A 19283-nucleotide genomic window follows, 5' to 3' on the forward strand; every position below is an offset into this window, starting at 1 on the left:
AGTAATTTTTTTATTAGAATTTCATAAGAAATTTGGACCTAGTATTTTCATCCAAAATTCTAAAAAAATAAGGTATTCTTCTAAAATAAAATTAAAAGCATCCTGATACTTCTCTATCATCAATTAAAAGGTAAACGAGAGTTGAACTTAATTTGAATCACTATCAACTAACGGGATATTTGAAACACTCATTTGAAATGAATTGAGTGAGCTATAATAGCTTACCCATAGTTCAGGGCATATGTTAAGACAATGGAGGGTAAGGGTATCTTAACCTTTAGTTTTACCACCTTAGCAGTATTTACAATAACAACTCAATGGTTAAAATATTTAACCCTTCCTTCGCCTAGTGTTTCCAATGACTCCACCCAACGATAACTAACTCCTGACGACCACCTCTAGAAACCAACTCCGACGATCACTTCGACGACCAACTCTAATGAAAACTACATTCGATGTCCAATTTCGACGACAAACCACCTTCGACGATTACCTCCGATGACAACCTGTGCGACTAACTTTGATGATCAACTTTGACAATCATTTTGACGACTAGTTCATAGTATTTAATAGTCTTTTTTTTAATAGTAATTTAACATTAATATAAATACTTTCGGTGTATAGCAAATCAAACAAACTTGTGTACAAAAATATTTTTGAGAAAAATGTTTCCAAACACATGGGTGTTTTATTTAATTATTTTTTTCTTTTTATAAAATGTATTAAATGAAAACAACTTGTTTCAAAACAATTTTTTCCTAATCAATCAATATATGTCCTAATATATAACTTTCATGGGTCTAATCAAAGTTTAAAAAAAAAACAAAAAAACTATGCTTTTAAATAGAGGTGTTCAAAAAACTCGATGACCCGAAAAAACTGATCAATCCAACCCAATCCGTGCGGTTTGGGTTGGGTTATCAACTCATTTAGGTTGGGTTGGGTTCAAATAGATGAAAATTTTATGATTTGGGTTGGTTCATGGGTTCTCCTAATATAACCAAAACCAATCTGAACCAGCCCAAATTTATTATTAATTTTACAATATTTTTTATTACTTATAACACAATTATTTATACATATATTGATTTTAATTTTATTTAATTTCAATATTTTTTAAATAATTTATTCTTCAACAACTCTTAAAGGTAGTTTTTTTTGCACTTTAGAAAGAAAATTTTTACTATATAAATTGAAATTGAATTGTTAATCTTAATTCAATATATGAAAATAATTAAATTAGTTTTTTATATATTTATGTTTTGCTTCTTTTTAGAATAAGATTTTAAATAAATGACTCGATTAACCCGAACCAACTCAACCAAAAATATTTCATGATTGAGTTGGGTTGAGTTCATTTTTTAATAAGGGTTATTTGGGTTGAAAAAAATGTATAACTCGAACAATTGGGTTGAGTCTAAAAAGTCTTTCAATCCAATCCAACCCGACTCATAAATACCCTTACTTATATGGAAAAAAATTGTTCATAAAATTGAATCAGAGAATAGTATAAATAAATTCTCCAATAAATCTTCTTCAATGATTTATACATTTTAATTCAATTCATACAATATATAACTTATTTTAATATTACAAGCTCCTTTCAAAAAAACACTTGGATGCCTAGTCATTGAATTGCTTTGGAATAATAACCTACCATCATTAGACTGACAATATTTTTTTACATGTCACATTGTGTTGGTCTATACTTGGCAACCATCACTTTTAGATATATGTTTTTGTGCAATATTATAGAGTTAGAGATTAGAGATTAGTTACTTTTATACATTTAAAAAATATGTAGTTTTCTTATTTAATCAATTTATAATCTTACCTATTTTGTGCATGTTCAATAATATTTGTACATTCCAAAATGACCAAATGAATGAAGAATAATGTTACTTCAAATTCAACACATTTTAAAAAATTGATGGAACCCTTTTTACTTCTATTTACAAAATAAGATATAGGATACTATATATATATATATATAAAAGTCAAAACAACCTTAAATCCTAAACTCATATTTAAGAACACTATGTTAAACAAATCAACAATCCGAACATATGAATCTTAAACTTAGACTAGAATAACTTCCACCCCAAATATAAACTTCTTGACCCAAACTAAAATAATATGCACTTTAAATTAGGGTTGGCAACGGGGTCGGGGCGGGAGGGGGCGTCCCCCACTCCCGTCCCCGTGGGAAAAATTCTCCCTCATCCCCGCTCCCGTCCCCGCCATTTGAAGGTGGGGATGGGGGTGAGGATTCCCCGTCGTGGAAATGGGGTCCCCGCGGGCTCCATTTCCCATTTCCCCACAAGGATTCACCATTTTTTAATTAAAATTTGATTAAAATTTGGGCTTAGATTTAGAATTTAGATATTTAATATTGGACTCCACAACACTACAAGTCTATACATTATAAACATTAGGGGTATTCAAAAAAATCTGATAACCCAAAAAGATCGATCAATCCAACCCAACCCGTGCGGTTTGGATTGGGTTCAAATAAATGAAAATTTTATGGATTGGGTTGGTTCATGAATTCACCTAATATAACCCAAACCATCCTAAATTTATTATTAACTTTAAAATATATATTTTTTATTACTTATAACATAATTATTTATACATATATTGATTTTAATTTTATTTAATTCCAATATTTTTTAATAATGTATACTTCAACGACTCTCAAAATTAGTTTCCATGAACTTTAGAAGGAAAATTTTCACTATATAAATTGAAATTAAGTTGTTAATCTTAATTCAATATATTAAAATAATTAGATTATATTTTTACATATTTACGTTTTGCTTCTTTTTAGAACACAATTTTAAATAAATGACCCGATTAACCCGAACCAACTCAACCCAAATATTTCATGGTTGGTTGGATTCATTTTTTAATAAGAGTTATTTGAGTTGAAAAATTTATGACCCGAATAATTGGGTTGGGTTTAAAAAGTCTTTCAACCCAACCCAACCCAACCCATGAACACCCCATTAAACATACATACAAATAAGTTATTTTATATATTATAGATATATATTTATAAAACATTAAAAATATAAATATATCAAATCGCGGTCGGGGTTAGGGTGGGGATAATGTCCCCATCCCCGGACGGGACCCCAAAAAATTTTCCCGATTTGACCCCATCCCCGGTCAAATCGGAGATTTCCCACCCCGATCGGGGTAGGGTCCTATAGAAAATTTTGTCAACCCTACTTTAAATAGACTTTCTAAACCTAAACTAAAATAGTCTAAATCCCAAACATAGACGATTCAACTCATTAGAGTCTTAAAAGTTGTATATTATAGACTCAGGCTATTATACATAGCCAACTAGTGCCCCCCTAAATAAACAAAATATCAAAACATTCCACGTCTTTTCTTTCCCCTTCCATAAAAGGTACTGATCTTGGAGCCTGAAGAAATATTTGAATTACTAACAATCTAATACACAGTACACCAATTTACAAACTATACAACAAGCCAGACACCACAAAAGAATCTTTCCAAATATATTTGGAGAATACCCCTGTTGGAAACAATTTAAAGGAATCCAGAGTCGGTTTAATAAGATGGGAAATCAAAATTAGTTACAAAGTTGGCCATTTTGGCTTCCTGATCATCGAGAGAACTCATTCTCATGTCCAATAATGCCAGCTGGGACTTCACCCAGGGTGGATTATACCTGCCCTCAACCCATAAGGCTTCCCCAGTGTCCTTGTGTTTAAAATCTGGATATTTTGGGTTCTTCTGCAAGCAGAATCAAAATGCCAATGTATTAACTAACATTAAAGAGTGAAACTCATCTCTCATCAAGGATTCAAGTGAATCATACAGTGAAGGAAACTACAAATACTAACAAAAGGTAACTTTTGGAATGCCTAAAATGGCCTGCAAGAGACTACTAATTCCTTGTTTCCTTTTAAATCATTGAGGCCTACCATTTCATACATACAATAAAATAATAACATCTAGATATGATAACTAAAAAAGCCTGTTGGCGACTTTCCTGTGTTGCTCAGCTCTTACTTGGTTTAGTTTCTATACTTCTTTAAAAAATTAAAGCTTTTAAGTACTCTTTTAGGCTTTAGCTAATTGGAAGAGATTTCCTGAGTCTCGGTGGGCTCGCACTCAACTCTCCCCCGTTCCCCTCTTTCGCATGTTCGGCCTCTTAGTTGATAAAGGTCTGTCAGAGTGTGATTTTTTCAAGAAATGGGTCAACCAAAAAGTAAAATTGTTTGGAGGATGCGAATAAATCTATGAATTCATGGCGAGTCTTATTAGTGAAGAATTGGATTTCTATTTTCCAATTGACAACGGAAATTATCTTTCATCTGAACAGGCTATTGATAGGGTTCTATGCAACTTTTTTCAAGAAGAAATTAGCTCTCCAAATTTTGTCTGATATGACGTCCCTCATTTCCTTCATTCACGAGAACACATTAGAAGATAAAGATACTGTTTCCCCCTTCCTAAAGGTGTATGTGGTCTTGAGGTTTATGAGAGAAAATTAGGACATCAGAAGTTCAAGTTTTCAAGCATATGGGCTCCTAGAGATTTCATATCGTCTTTGTAGCTGTGCGCTTGAGTCAGTTTTGGTCTCATGAAGGCTTTCTTTTTTTATGCCTACTGATAACTCCTTTCCTTCTTTGTTGCTGCTTCTGCCTTTTTCAGCGTTTTTCAGCTTGATTGCTTTCGTTTAGGGCCTTTTGCAAATCGTTATAGCCTCAGTTGTTCTCTGAGGTTGTTTTAGAGCTCCCATTGGTTAGTCCTGTGGCTGTTGTTGCTCTCAGATCCTTTGCTGTTAAAAAACCTTACTCTCCTCAATTTTGTTTGCATAGATTTGTGAACTTTTCGTCTCGAAAAGTTATGTGGTTGCTCTAAGTTTCTAAGATTTGTTGCTGTAAGAGCAAAATCCAACCAACATTTTTTCAGCAAGCTTTGGATGAATTTTTTTTTAGGCAGTGGTTGCTGGAGCCGCTTTTGGAGTATTTGTAGTTTTCCTTCTTCGCTTCATCACGATTTGCAAGCTCTAAAATTTTTTGGTTCAAAGAAGGCATAATTTATTGAATAAATTATTGTTCTTAAACAGATTCATAGTTCTGTGTGCTGACCTCTATTATTCACTTCTGTTTGTCTCAAAGTTCTTGATTTTGTTTTTTTCTTTCATCATCTAACTTCCCATGGGAGTTCATATCCCTCCCCTCAGAATTAGTTAAGAAAATGTAAAATGTATGCTATTATGTCATGCAGTCCGTCGTAAGTTCCTAAGGTTTTTTCATTCATCAATTTGAAAGAAACAATATCGGTAATCACACACATAAAAACACAAGCATATAATAGACTTGGTCCATGTTAAGAACGTTTGAATCCAAAAACAAGATATTTGAATCTTAGAAATTGCAAGAGAATTAATCAAGTACCTTATTCTTCCTATTGTCCCACCAGTCAACGGGATTAGCAAAGAATGCTTGCCATAGTTCTTGTGTGGACCCCACATTATCAACAGCACCACTGCCGAGCTTTTTCCCTGCGAAGAAATGTGATAGGACACCAAATAATAAGATTTTGAAGCAAAATACAGTGTCAACCAATAATCCTAAATTGAAAAAATATCCCATGCCTGCCATTACGGAATTAGAGTCTTGGTCATAATGGGGTCCTGTTGAGTTGCTTCTTTCTATAAAATTCAGTTGCTGAACTACCACCTGCAAAAGATATGAAAGCATCCGTATCTACTTTATGAATGAACAAAAAACCATGGAACAACGTGAACAAGGACATCAAAACCTTATAGTATGTTTGCTGTTTCCCATCATCAGCTTCAACTAAATCTGCTACCAGCCGACCAGATACATATATCTGGTTGCCTTTCTGGATGTGTTGAGAAGCAACGTGCGCCAATTCATCCCAGAATGTTAAATTTATCCTGAAAGAGCAAAATCCTGTTTCGGATCACAGTCCTAATTGTCATTATATTTGAATGCATCAAGATTGAAATGCCATGCTGTATCTCTCTAGAAACCAGAGTTTTAAAGTTCTGCGGTGCAAAGGAATGAATGTAGCACTTTGTGGGGAGATTTGACTTGCAAGAAATGAGGAGTCTTTAAACAATGTCACGCCTTTTCCCCCCTTCTCTTTTCTTTCTCTATCTCAATTTAACATGCTTCTCATCGGCAAAGGAAACAAAAATGTGATAAGAACCAAAAATTGAAAGGGAAGCTAACAGAAAAAGCTATTGGAAATGCTAATCAACAGAGGAAAGTGATAACGGGTAACTAAGTGTTCGAAAGACTTAGCTAGCTTATTAGATTTGTCTCTTGAGTGGTCTAACTTCAATAATTTGTAGGCTAAGATGGCTGGCGCTTCATTGAGTCTCCTAGGGTCTTAGTAAAGGTTCCTTTTATAATTCTAGGGGTTGAGGTGGAGGCTCATCAAAGATGTTTTACTACAGAAGAGGCCAGGGGTGATTATTCTTCAGGAAACCAAATATTTTTCTTGCCCGCTAGTTATGAAAACAAATTTTATTGAGAGGGGGAAAAAAACATTGAAGTATACAATGGCAAAAAAGGGAAAACTCCACAAAAAGAAAACCTCCCTCTACAAAAAGAGACTCCGGCTATGTAAAATAAGGCTGTTTGGAAAATATGTGGGTGAAGTGGAAAGGAAGCCACCAAAGGTGGGGGGAGATAGAGTTTACTACCTTAATGGGATTTTGGAGTATTCTTGTGAGAGAATGGAAGAATTTAAGTGCTTGATTACTAAGATAAACTACACCTAAGACTCTAAGAGTTGCATTTTGGTAAATTGGTGGAGGCAGACTTTGTCATTGATCAAAGCTTTTTGAAGGTCGTATGAAGACAGAAGGGTCGCAGAAAAGATCAAGTTCTTTCTTTGGATACTAGCTTTGAGAGGTCTCAATATGAATGACAACATTATAAAAAGGTACATTCACTTAGCTTTATCCCACTTGGTGCGCTATGTGCAACAAGGTTAGTGCTAAGAACTTAAAGAATCGTACCATTCATTATCCATTCAGCATAAAATTTTTGACACTCAGCATACTTCGTTTAGCCTAATCCTCCACTCAGGCATGCAAGAGTTCTTCATTCAAATTTTTTGCGGTCACCCTTTCAAGAGAAAAAGGTAAGATTCTATGGACCAATACCAGCATTCGTTTGATTTGCAAATTTATCTGGAAAAGAAGTAGAAAAATTTCCAAGGATGACACTCTAGGAAGCATGGAGCTTCATTGGACGCGGATATGTCCGAATACACTCCAGACACGTGTCCACACACAATAAAACATGTCTGAAAATGCCAATTAATTAGTTGGCTTAATGGTAGGATTGATTTAGAGAAATGAAATAAATAAAACTCGCATAACAAAAAAGAAATTAATTTTTTTAATTATAAATTAACATACTTTTTTAATTTTACCAACCAGCTTGCGGAGCAAAAGCTATACAAACAAGAAGGACCCGAAGGAGCCATAAATTACAAAGTTATAATAATAACAATAAACCTCCATCGGTACGAATTTCAAAATGTATCAAATTTCACATATCCTCTCGCTCAACGCCCAAACAGAGGCATTCGAGCAGCTTCCTTCCAGACTTGGTTAAACACAGAAATCCATCATTTAGATTCATTTGGTTTCCACATCCTACTGAAATGGGGTCACCAATTCAGGGATGGCACTGGACATAAACAGAAATATAGTCTATAACCATCGTCCTAAAATTTCCATATTCTTAACCATACTAAATGCCTTCGAAATGAAACAATAGAATAGTACCAAGATGTTTCAGTAGAGGACTTCCACACAGCAAGTCGTGTCCAAGCCACATCCTTGCCCGTTGCCAGGTGCTTGAGCTCCACAGGCATACCAACGGTCCCAATTAGACTGACCGAGTTACTGAGGTCCTTCTTCCATGGAATTTCGGAAGGTTTGGGGTAGGTTGGGGAGTAACTGCTATAGTTTTCCATAGCCGAGCATTTTGGGAAACGAGTTGCGAAACGGAGGTGTTTAGGAGCGTTTAGACCGGAAAGAAAAGGGTAGAAAGAAGAGATTCGTAATTCGTTTCTAGGGATGGAGAAGATGGAGTTCTTTGATAACAATGATGACGAAAGAGTTAGGGTTTGCTCAAGCGCCATTATCATCGCTCTCGATTTCGCTCAAATCTTGGAATGTGTTTCTGTGCGCGCCAAACTGTTGAGCGAGGGCTTGATGAAAGGGTTTTAGATTTTTATTAAATCAAATACTAAAAAAAGAACAAACGGTAACAAAAAAAAAAGGGCAATTTTCACGACAAACTTTTCGGGTAACTGTACCGTTGTCCCCAAAATTAGAGTGAATAATCAAATTTTAACCACTTTCTAGAAGGTATTTTTTTTTTTACCATTTGTTTGCGTTATTATCGGCAAAAATGATTGAATTACGGCTTTCCACACTTGGCTCTCCGTTCTCACTTTTCGCTCCTCATTTCGATTATTTTCTTTTAATACAAAGAGTGAGAATCAATAACATGAAGTGAAAAAACCTAAATTCTAAAGAGTGAGAGTATCAAAAGCATAACAAATGAGAGGGAGATCCTAACATCCAAATTTCACGCTAACGTGAAGTATGCAAAATGTAGAAAAACTTATGTTTTAAACTTTAAAGAGTAGGGAAAATTCCACTTCATCCGTACAAAAAAATTCAAACTTTTTCTCATTTTTTTAAACTAAAGTTAGTTAAAAAAAAAAAAAAAAAAATTCAATAACCAAATATCAATCCCTCTTGAAGATGAGTGAAGAAAGACTCTCCGAAAAGAGAGTCTCATAAGAAGAAGAAGTCAAAGCTCTAAATGTTAAATTTTTTTTTCTCTAGATTATCTTTTATTTCACGATGTTAAATCTTAAATATAGACATATATTGCCCCTTTTTACTACTTAATTCACTAATTATTTTTAACCAAAAATAAGTAGATGAATAAATAAATACTTAATTTAAAGTCTTTATAATAGAAAATTTCATCCGGTTGGTATATGTAGTAATTATCAATTATTGTTGAACATACACAAAATAGGGTGAGATATCATTTTTATTTATCTATCCCGGACGTGAGATATCATTTATCTATCCCGAACATGTACAAAAAAGGGTGAGATATCATTTATCTATCCCAAACATGCAAAAAATTTTAAATTGTTTTTAGTCATGACTCATACTTTCATATCTCAGCATCCCTCAAACGTGAGATATCATTTTATTTATTTATCTCGTTCTTAGTTACTTGGGTATTTTTTTTAAAAAAAAAATATTTCTAAACTTATTTAAATTGCATATATTCAATGAACAAAAATGGCGATGCAATAAAATATTTCAAAGTTCACAAACATTTTTTTAAAATTTTTTTTTTTTTAACTCTAATGTCATTCTTTTATAAAGGTTTATTAATTTCATACCCAAGTGCCGATGGAGAAATGAGAATAGTTTGTTGATATTTCTTTAGATGGTTTAGGTCTTGTTTTTTAATCCAAAACAAACATATTTTCATTAATCATAGCATCTGTTTGTTACTCTTCCGCATTTTTTAAAAGTATAGATTAATCATATTGGAAAGTATAAGGCACTAGAACACTACTCTATAACCTATATACAAGCATATTGTTGAAAGTTTTGATGATAGTTTGATGTTATATACATTATAAGTCTAATAATTACTAGGATCTATAAACTCTCCATTTGAGCTTCACCTCCTTGCTACAAAGACAACCTCATACCAACTTCAAAAATATTCATGATCATCTTGGCATTCTTTATGAAAAAATGAGGAGAATTATTATACTTTGTTGGCTTTAGGGAAAAACATTGCCTTGCTTTCTCCTATTAGCAGAATGGGTCAGCATAATAGCATTGTCAATTTCGCGATCCATCATCTTATCAAGCCAAAGAATATGTCTCATATCGCACACGACTTTTGGTATCAGTCGAACTTAATTAATGAACGAGCAACTATTTATTAGTTGTAATATCTTTCTCTTTTTTTATTCTTCCTCCACTCACATCGACAGGCGAATGGAGTCTACTACACTATGATGTTATAAAAGATTTAGACGATCGAAATAGTTGTTTCATATTATGTTGTTAGCTTTTTATGATGAATTTAGGTGCTGTTTCATGGAGTTATTGTAAAAATTGATAAGTCTTGAAGGATTACTATAGTATGGGATTATTATAATCTATGAGGTTATAATAGTATGCGAGATTGAATAGTCCGTGTTTGGAGTGCAAACTATTTTAGTCAATATTTAGAAAGTTTGTGTTCGAGGTGCTAAATATTTTAGTATCGATTCAGGAAGTTTATATTTGAAATGCATATTATCATTTTAGTTTGAGTTTAGGGTTTATGTGTTTAGTTTGCTGATTTGTTGAACATGGAATTTTAAGTATAGATCTAGAGTTTAGGGTTTAGTTGGGGTTGTTTTCATTTTTTTTTTTTTGGTATTATATAAGTACTAATACCTTAGGTATCATATTTCATAAATAGAAATAAGAAGTTTTGTTCCACCAAATTTTAAAAATGTGTTAAATTTTAGGTTACGTTATTATCCATCTATTTGGTCATTTTTGGATTCCAATACTATTGAACAAGCACAACATATGTAATATTAGGCTAAACATTTTCATATAATTGATTAAGTAAAAAAACTCCATATTTATAGGTGTATAAAACTAACACCAATTCTCTAACTCCATAAAACTGCATAAAAATAATGTGTATCTAAGAGTAAAGTTATCAAGTATAGGTCATTGCCACAATGTCACACAAAAAATATTATCAACTTAGATACATACAATACTACAAAATAGACTTTTAATGATACATAAATGATGGAAAAAATAGGGAGGAGAGAGAAAAAGCAGTCGTTAAAGCCAAAATCATGCATTTTTTGTCGAAAAAAATGGAGTTTCTCAAAATTTCTCAAATTTATGATAATTTTTTCGTGTAAAATTTATGATGAAAAATAATAGTCATCAAATGTAGGAAAACATAAAAAATGCGCGATTTTGATGAAAAAGGATAGAAAATTTTAGATTTTTCTACTATTATGATAGCTTGTTTGTATACCAATTTATGACCTGAATTAATTGTCATTATCAATTTTTAAAACACTTTTTAACCCTACTAAAATTAGCATTACTAAACTATGATTATGATTAGCATCCACTAAATTGAAATAATTAATTCGTAAGTATTTTTTTACTTAATATATAAAATAAAATAAAATTGGAAAGCACTAAATCCCCTTTTGTACTACCATTCATATGTTTCTTTTATATGATATCTTATTTTGATGTTTATTTTCTTTTTCCATAAATGATAATCTATAAGTAAGAAACAAATAATTAAAAGTAATTAAAAATTAAAAATTAAAGAAACAAATAGTTTTTTTTTAACACAAAACTTGATATTTTATAAACGTCAAGTTTAACCATTGCTTGTCATCTTTTAAATTTAAAGAATTACCCACTTTTTAAAATAGTTATATATTTTTCCCTAAATTTTTTAATCTCCAAAATCGTCTTCACACTTATAACGCCCTAAGTTGAAAAATTAAGAATTTTGGATGTAAACTATGCCTTTATCCTATTATAAATATTATAATAATAAATAGATGCCCAATGTGTCACCCTTCATATTGTCCATGTGCATTCTAATTATTATGTTTGGTGTCCATGTAAATCCACATCCTACTTGTCACTTTGCCTATAAAGAGTGACATTTGGTGAATCTTAAAATCACACATTCATTGGTTGGAATTCCGCTTCCACTAATTCTCATATTATCTAATTTTATAATTTTAGTTTTTTTTTTATGTTTTTAATTATTTTATTTTATTTTATATTTTATATATTTAATATTATCACACACACACACACACATACATACATACATACATACATACATACATATACATATATACATACATACATACATACATACATATACATATATATATATATATATATATATATATATATATTATATTTTCTTTATATCCGTGTTCCCGTTGTGCTCTTCAAATTCACAACACGTTATTAGCACGAGCTCATGTCGACTTTCCCGCTAAATGTAGGTCCTAAAGGTATGTTGATTTTTTCCTCTTCGTTATAATTAATAAATTTAATGTTATTTTGCATTTTCAATATCTATTAAATTTCTAACATAAGTATAATATTTTATGATAGTGCTGCCATGAAAAATCTCACAAAATTAGAATTTGCCGCACTTGATATTAATGGCAATAATTATTTGTCATAGGTACTTGATGCCAAAATCTACTTGGATGCTATGAATCTTGGGGAGACTATTAAAGAAGGAAAGACGACATCCAGTCAGGACAAACCAAAAGCTATGATTTTCTTTCGTCATCATCTCCACGAGGGATTGAAAATGGAGTATCTTATAATAAAAAATCTCTGTATCTTGTGGAAAAATTTAAAAGAGAGGAATGATCATAAAAAAACAATTATTCTTTCTAAAACTCATTATAAGTGGATGCACTTGAGGCTACAAGATTTCAAATCAATAAGTGATTACAACTCCACATTATTTAAAATCAGTTCAAATTGTTACTATGCGGAGAGAAAATTACTGATGCCGATATGTTAGAGAAGACATTTTCTACATTTCATATCTCGAATATGCTCTTACAACAGCAATATTAAGAGAAAGGTTTTAAACAGTATTCTGAATTAATTTCATGTCTTCTCGTGACCGAACAAAATAACGAGTTATTGATGAAAAATCATGAATCTCGACTAATCGGAACGACACCATTCCTTGAAGTGAATGCTGAGAATTTTAATAATAATTATGGTCGAGGTTGAGGTCAAGGTCGTGACTGTTATAGAGGAAGAAATAATTATTATTTTCGTGGTGGTCGTTTTAATCATTCAAATTTCGAAAGAACTATACAAAATGATGATCACAAAGGAAAAGCTCTAATAGATAAGAGTTCAAAAAGTGTTGAAAATAAATGCTTCCGATGTGGAATGATTGAGCATTGGTCACGTACCTGCCGTACGTCAAAGCACTTAGTTGACCTCTATCAATCCTCCCTAAAGAAAAAAGAGAAAAATGTGGAAACAAATTTTGCATACCAGGATAATGACATATTTGACCTATCCCATATGACAAATTTGGATGTGACGAACTTCTTTGAATCTATTGACGTAGTTGATAGAACATTAAGTGTTTCTTTTGATTTTGAGAATATCTAAACTTATTGTTATTGTTTTCTTTTATCTATCTTCATTTTTTAAGTAACTTTTGTATATTTTAAGTGTTTTTTTTCTTATTGTAATTGTTTTCTTTTAGTGAAGAAACATGGATCATTTTCATATGTTGGGAATTTCAAAAATGAGCAATGAAGGTCTATGTCTTGTAGACAGTGCAACTACACACATAATATTTATAAATAAAAAATACTTTTCCAAATTGACAATGCTGAAAGCAAAAGTAAATACAATATCAGGTTCTGCAAACTTGATTGAAGGTTTTGAAAAAGTAAATATTATTTTTCCTAGAGGAGCAAAATTTACAATTGACAATGCATTGCTCTCTAGTCAATCAAAGAGAAGTCTTTTAAGTTTTAAAGATATACGTTGCAATGGTTATCATATTAAGACCGATAGTAAGAATAATGTGGAATATCTATGTATCATATCCACTGTCTCAAATGAAAAATGTATATTGGAAGAGTTGCCTGTTTTATCTTCTGGATTGTATTATACTCATATCGAGTAATTGAAACATATGCAACAATGAACCTAGAGTTCATGAATCTAGTCATATTTACAATTTGGCATGACCGATTGAGTCACCTAGGATCTATAATGATGAGGAGAATTATTGAGAATTCAAATGGACACCCATTGAAGCACCAGAAGATTCTTTAATCTAATGAATTATCACGTGATGCTTGCTCTCAAGAAAACTTGATAATTAGACCATCACCAGCTAAAGTGGGGACTGAATCACTTGCATTTTTAGAACGAATTCATGGTGATATATGTGGATCCATTAAACCACCAAGTGGACCATTTAGATATTTTATGGTATTAATAGACACATCCAACAGATAGTCACATGTGTGCTTATTATCAAGTCGAAATCTTGCATTTGCAAGATTACTTGCTCAAATAATTAAGTTAAGAGCATAATTTCTTAATTATACAATTAAGACCATTCGTCTTGATAATGTTGGTGAATTTACATCTCAAGCTTTTGATAATTATTATATGCTAATTGGGATAAGTGTTGAATATCCTACAACTCATGTCATACACAAAATAGTTTAGCAGAATCATTTATAAAATGTTTGCAATTAATTGCAAGACCATTACTTATGAGAGCTAAGCTTTCTTCACTTGTATGGGGACATGCTATTGTGCATGCAGTGTCACTTGTACGCATTAGGCCAATAGCTTATCATAAGTACTCACCATTATAATTAACTTATGGTCATGAGCCAAATATTTCCCATTTGAGAATTTTGGATGTGCAGTATATGTTCCAATTGCTCCACCACAACGCACTGAGATAGGTCCACAAAGAAGGTTAGGAATATATGTTGGATATGATTCTCCATCAATTATTAAATATCTTGAGCCCCTGACGGGTGATGTATTTACTGCACGATTTACTGATTGTCATTTTAATGAAACAAATTTTCCAACATTAGGGGGAAGAATTAATAAGTTGGAAAAAGAAATTACATGGAATGCATCGTTATTGTCTCATTTAGATCCCCGTACAGAATAATGTGAACTTGAAGTTTAGAAAATAATTCATTTGTAACATATAGAAAATCAATTACCAGATGCATTTATATATGCAAAGAAAGTAACAAAGTCACATATACCAGCAGCAAATGTTCCATAAAAAATGGATATTCCAACACAACAAATTGTCACTAATGAGTCTGGAACACACTAGAAGCGTGGTAGACTAGTGGGTTCCAAAGATAAAAATCCCCGAAAACGAAAAATAATTAATAGTGAAAAAGACTTGGTTGAGGATGTAAATACCCATAAAAAAACTTCGACATGACTAGCGAGGAAGATGAAATACCTAAAGATAATAATGAGATTTCAATAAACTATGTCATAATAGAAAAAAGATGGAATCGAACTAATGTAATTATCGATAACATTTTTGCGTATAATGTTGCTCTTGAATTATATCTGAAAATGAGGATCCTGAACTAAAATCTGTTGAAGAATATCAACATAGAAAAGATTGGCTTTAATGGAAAGAATCAATCGAGGCAGAATTAAACTCACTTTCAAAATGTTAGGTTTTTGGACCAGTAGTCCAAACACCAAAAGGTGTTAAACCTATGGGATACAAATGAGTATTTGTGAGGAAAAGAAATGAAAATAATGAGGTCATAAGATATAAAGCAAGACTAGTTGCACAAGGTTTTTCACAAAGACCTGATATTGATTTGAGGAGACCTATTCTCCAGCGATGCATGCAATTATATTAAGATATTCAATTTGCTTGACTATATATAAAAGTTTGGATATGCATCTTATGGATGTAGTCACAACATATTTATATGGATCTTTTTATAATAATATTTATATGAGAATCCTAGAAGGATTTAAGGTACTTGAAACATATACATAAAATTCTCAGGAATTGTATTCAATAAAGTTACAGAGATCACTATATGGATTGAAACAATCAGGACGGATATGGTACAATTGCCTGAGTGGATATTTATTGAAAGAAGGATATCAAAATAAATCAATATGTCCATGTGTTTTTATGAAGAAATCACACGTCATCTGTCCTGGGGACTCTATTACGCTGCTCGCTCTATTAGCTAGCTGGCGGCAACCGTGTCAGGATTTACTATTATGACTGTATATGTTGATGATTTGAATATAATTGGAACTTCTGAAGAACTTTCAAAGGTAATAGAATATTTTAAGAAAGAATTTGAGATGAAATATCTCAAAAAAAAAAAAAAAAATTGCCTTGGTTTGCAAATTGAGCATTTAGTAGATGAAATATTTATTCATCAGTTAACTTATACAGGAAAATTTTGAAAAGATTTTATATAGACAAAGCACATCCATTAAATATTCCAGTGGAAGTCCGTTCATTGGATATAAAAAAAGATATATTTCAACCTCGAGAAGATAATGAAGAACTTCTTGGTCCTGAAGTACCATATCTCAGTGCAATTGGTGTACTTATGTATCTTGCTAATAATACAAGACCAGATATTGCATTTTTAGTAAATTTATTAGCTAGATATAGTTCTTCTCTTACAAAAAGAAATTGGAATGAAATTAAGCATATACTCCATTATTTCTGAGGAACAATCGATATAGGTTTGTTTTATTCAAATAAATCAAACTTTGATCTAGTTAGTTATGCAGATTCTAGATATTTATCTAATCCACACAAAGCTAGATCTCAAACAGGTTATCTGTTCATATGTGGAGGAATTGCTATATCATGGCGATTGGCGAAACAGACTATAACGATCACTTCCTCAAATCATGCTAAAATTCTTGCAATTCACGAGGCTAGTCGAGAATGTGTATGGCTAAGGTCAATGACTCAACACATTCGTGAAACGTGTGGCTTATCTTCTAATAAAAATCTTCCAACAATATTATACGAAGACAACACAGGTTGCATAGCCCAAATCAAAGGAGGATATATAAAAGAAGATAGAACAAAACATATTTCACCAAAGCTTTTCTACACTCATGATCTTGAAGAAAATGGTGACATCATTGTACAACAAATTTATTCGAAGGATAATCTGACAAACTTATTTACAAAGGCATTACCAATCGCAACTTTTGAAAAATTGGTGCACAACATTGGAATGCAGTGATTTAGAGATCTTAAGTGATGTTTTCATGAGGGGAAGTAAATATATTGTATTCTTTTAAAAGTATTTATTATATGAAATATGTACTCTTTTGAAGGGAAACTCAACATGAGGAGTTCCTTAAGTGAAAGCGGATCATCCAAATTCCATTGTGATTGAACGCATACATTTACAGTCATACAAGAAGATTATGCAATCAAGATAAATTACAACATGCTTTTGAAATAAAACAAAGGTTGAGAGATTATCCTTTGAAGAACCATTCTTCAAGTAATCCCTCGATCCAACTTGTTCACGAACAAGTCACAAATACTCCTCTTGAACAAGCAGCAAAAAACAACTTGATCCTCGAACCAACAGGGATACTACCAATCAGATTCCTTAGTATACTCAGGGTGAGAACCCAAGAGTGGTGGGCTCTGACTATTTTGGTTAAGAGGATATTTGTGAGTTTGGAGGAGGAAGACGATCAAAGAAGAAGCACTATCGCATAGGAACTGCTTTAATCGTTTAGACTATCCAATCGTGTAGACTATTGCATAGCCTCTCTTTTATCACATAGACAAAGAGCCTATCGTATATGCTCTCTTTTTGTCGTGTAGACTATTGCATAGCCTCTCTTTTATCGCATAGACAAAGAGCCTATCGTATATGCTCTCTTTTTGTCGTGTAGACTATTGCATAGCCTCTCTTTTATCGTATAGACAAAGAGCCTATTGTATATGCTTTCTTTTTGTCGTGTAGACTATTGCATGGCCTCTCCTTTGCAATCTTGAAACAAATTTTCCTTTTATTCCAAATTGCCATAAAATTTCCATAACCACCCGCTAAGGTAATTTTTTTTTTTTAGAAAAGGGATTATTATACAAAATAATAAATATTTACATCATCGTGAATGACGTATGTGTTCCATGAGTGAGCTAGTTGTTCTGAGGATATAAATAAATATGATAACCAACTTATCATATTATATTTATAACCTATAGTTTTAATATTGCATCACATACAATATAAACTATAGTTCTTTTTCTCTATTTTATGGAATTTAATATAAATCATATTTATATTAATTTTACAACTATTTGAATCTCATTCAAATATTTATTCCTCCAATTAATGTATCAAATACAATATATGCATTATATATGGTATGTACATATAGAAAAATCCCACCTTGGGTTATGTATTGGTCAAGCATCATCTCTTTGTTACAAATGTTATAATTTAGAGAAGCATAATTTAAATTACATAAGAGCATTCTCACGTATCATATAATATAAGAGTTATATTTATGCATGCATAGAAAGCATTGACATGCATCATCTTTATATTATAATTGTTATAGTATAAGGGTGTATGGAAAGCAAGTTTGCTTGGTTATTACATGTATATAAAAGTTATGTATAGTAATGACCGAACATTGTATGAAGCATGACACATAGGTTACTTTATAAGCGTTATAAATACCTTGTTATATTCAATGTGTTTTAGTTGTTTCTTTTTAAAGGTTAAAGAGAAATTATAACTAAAAGCAATAAGAAAGACATGCATGCTCACTTAGGTGATCACGGTTCTAATATGATTAGCAACCCTTAGGCTTTAATCTTTTAATCAATTTAATAGGATTAAATTGACTAATAAAAGGTTAAAGTGTAACAAATCTATCTATAAGGGACCTTTTGTCTAAGGCGGGTTCTGGCTAAGCTGGGGTATTTAAGTTGACGGAAACATAACACCCCTACCTGGAAAGGTGAATTAGATAGATTTGATGCATGCATGTAAGTTAAGGACAATCCATTAAAGTGTTTAAATGTGACTACTTGAACTTGTTTTTTTCATAGACAAAATTTATTTATGAGCAGACTTTAAAAGATGACTTAGACTAAAATTAGTAGCTGGATTGTCTAGGTTAATGAACCCCTAGTTAGAACATTTAGTGGGAGGTACTTAGAACATCTGATGCTTTATTTAAACCCTTAACGTTTCTCCCATATAGTCCACATTGTGAGATCTACCCTCGGCCTCGTGGCACCTTGGGAGTGTCCCCTTAAAGGATGGTGTTTGGGTAGGTCAATATCAAGGTGGATAGAGAGAATGTTCATAGTAAGTGGGAGTAGAAAGTGCAACAACATATCCCACGGTCTCCCTCGTTGGACTGAATAAAGTTTCTGCGCATCGCCTCGAGGCCCTAGGAGTGTCCCCCTATAGGATGGCAGTTTTGCCCGTTTCTTTATTTGATCTCCTGTAAGAAGATAAGGTTACTTAGTCTCTTGTCCTAATCTGCTTCTTCCCTATGGTGAGCTCATTAGGCCGAGACTCTGGCACCGAAAGCGAGGGATCACACTTATGCAGAA

At 32.2% G+C, this 19283-nt stretch overlaps 1 protein-coding gene across 1 annotated transcript; it reads right to left on the bottom strand.

Moving 5' to 3' along the window:
* Window positions 1-3427: 3427 nt before the first annotated feature.
* LOC120084994 (protein OSB1, mitochondrial-like) lies at window positions 3428-8284 on the bottom strand. The gene is made up of 5 exons (XM_039040810.2): window positions 7817-8284; window positions 5809-5947; window positions 5642-5726; window positions 5442-5548; window positions 3428-3768 (listed from the first exon to the last, which is right to left on the bottom strand). Exons 1-5 carry the CDS (start codon window positions 8179-8181, stop codon window positions 3583-3585), a joined length of 882 nt encoding a protein of 293 aa, XP_038896738.1. The 5' UTR covers window positions 8182-8284; the 3' UTR covers window positions 3428-3582.
* Between the last annotated feature and the right edge of the window lie 10999 nt (window positions 8285-19283).

This window comes from Benincasa hispida, chromosome 9 (assembly GCF_027475165.1).
Source record: "Benincasa hispida cultivar pf3 chromosome 9, pf3_genome.v1.1, whole genome shotgun sequence".
Lineage (NCBI taxonomy): Eukaryota > Viridiplantae > Streptophyta > Magnoliopsida > Cucurbitales > Cucurbitaceae > Benincasa > Benincasa hispida.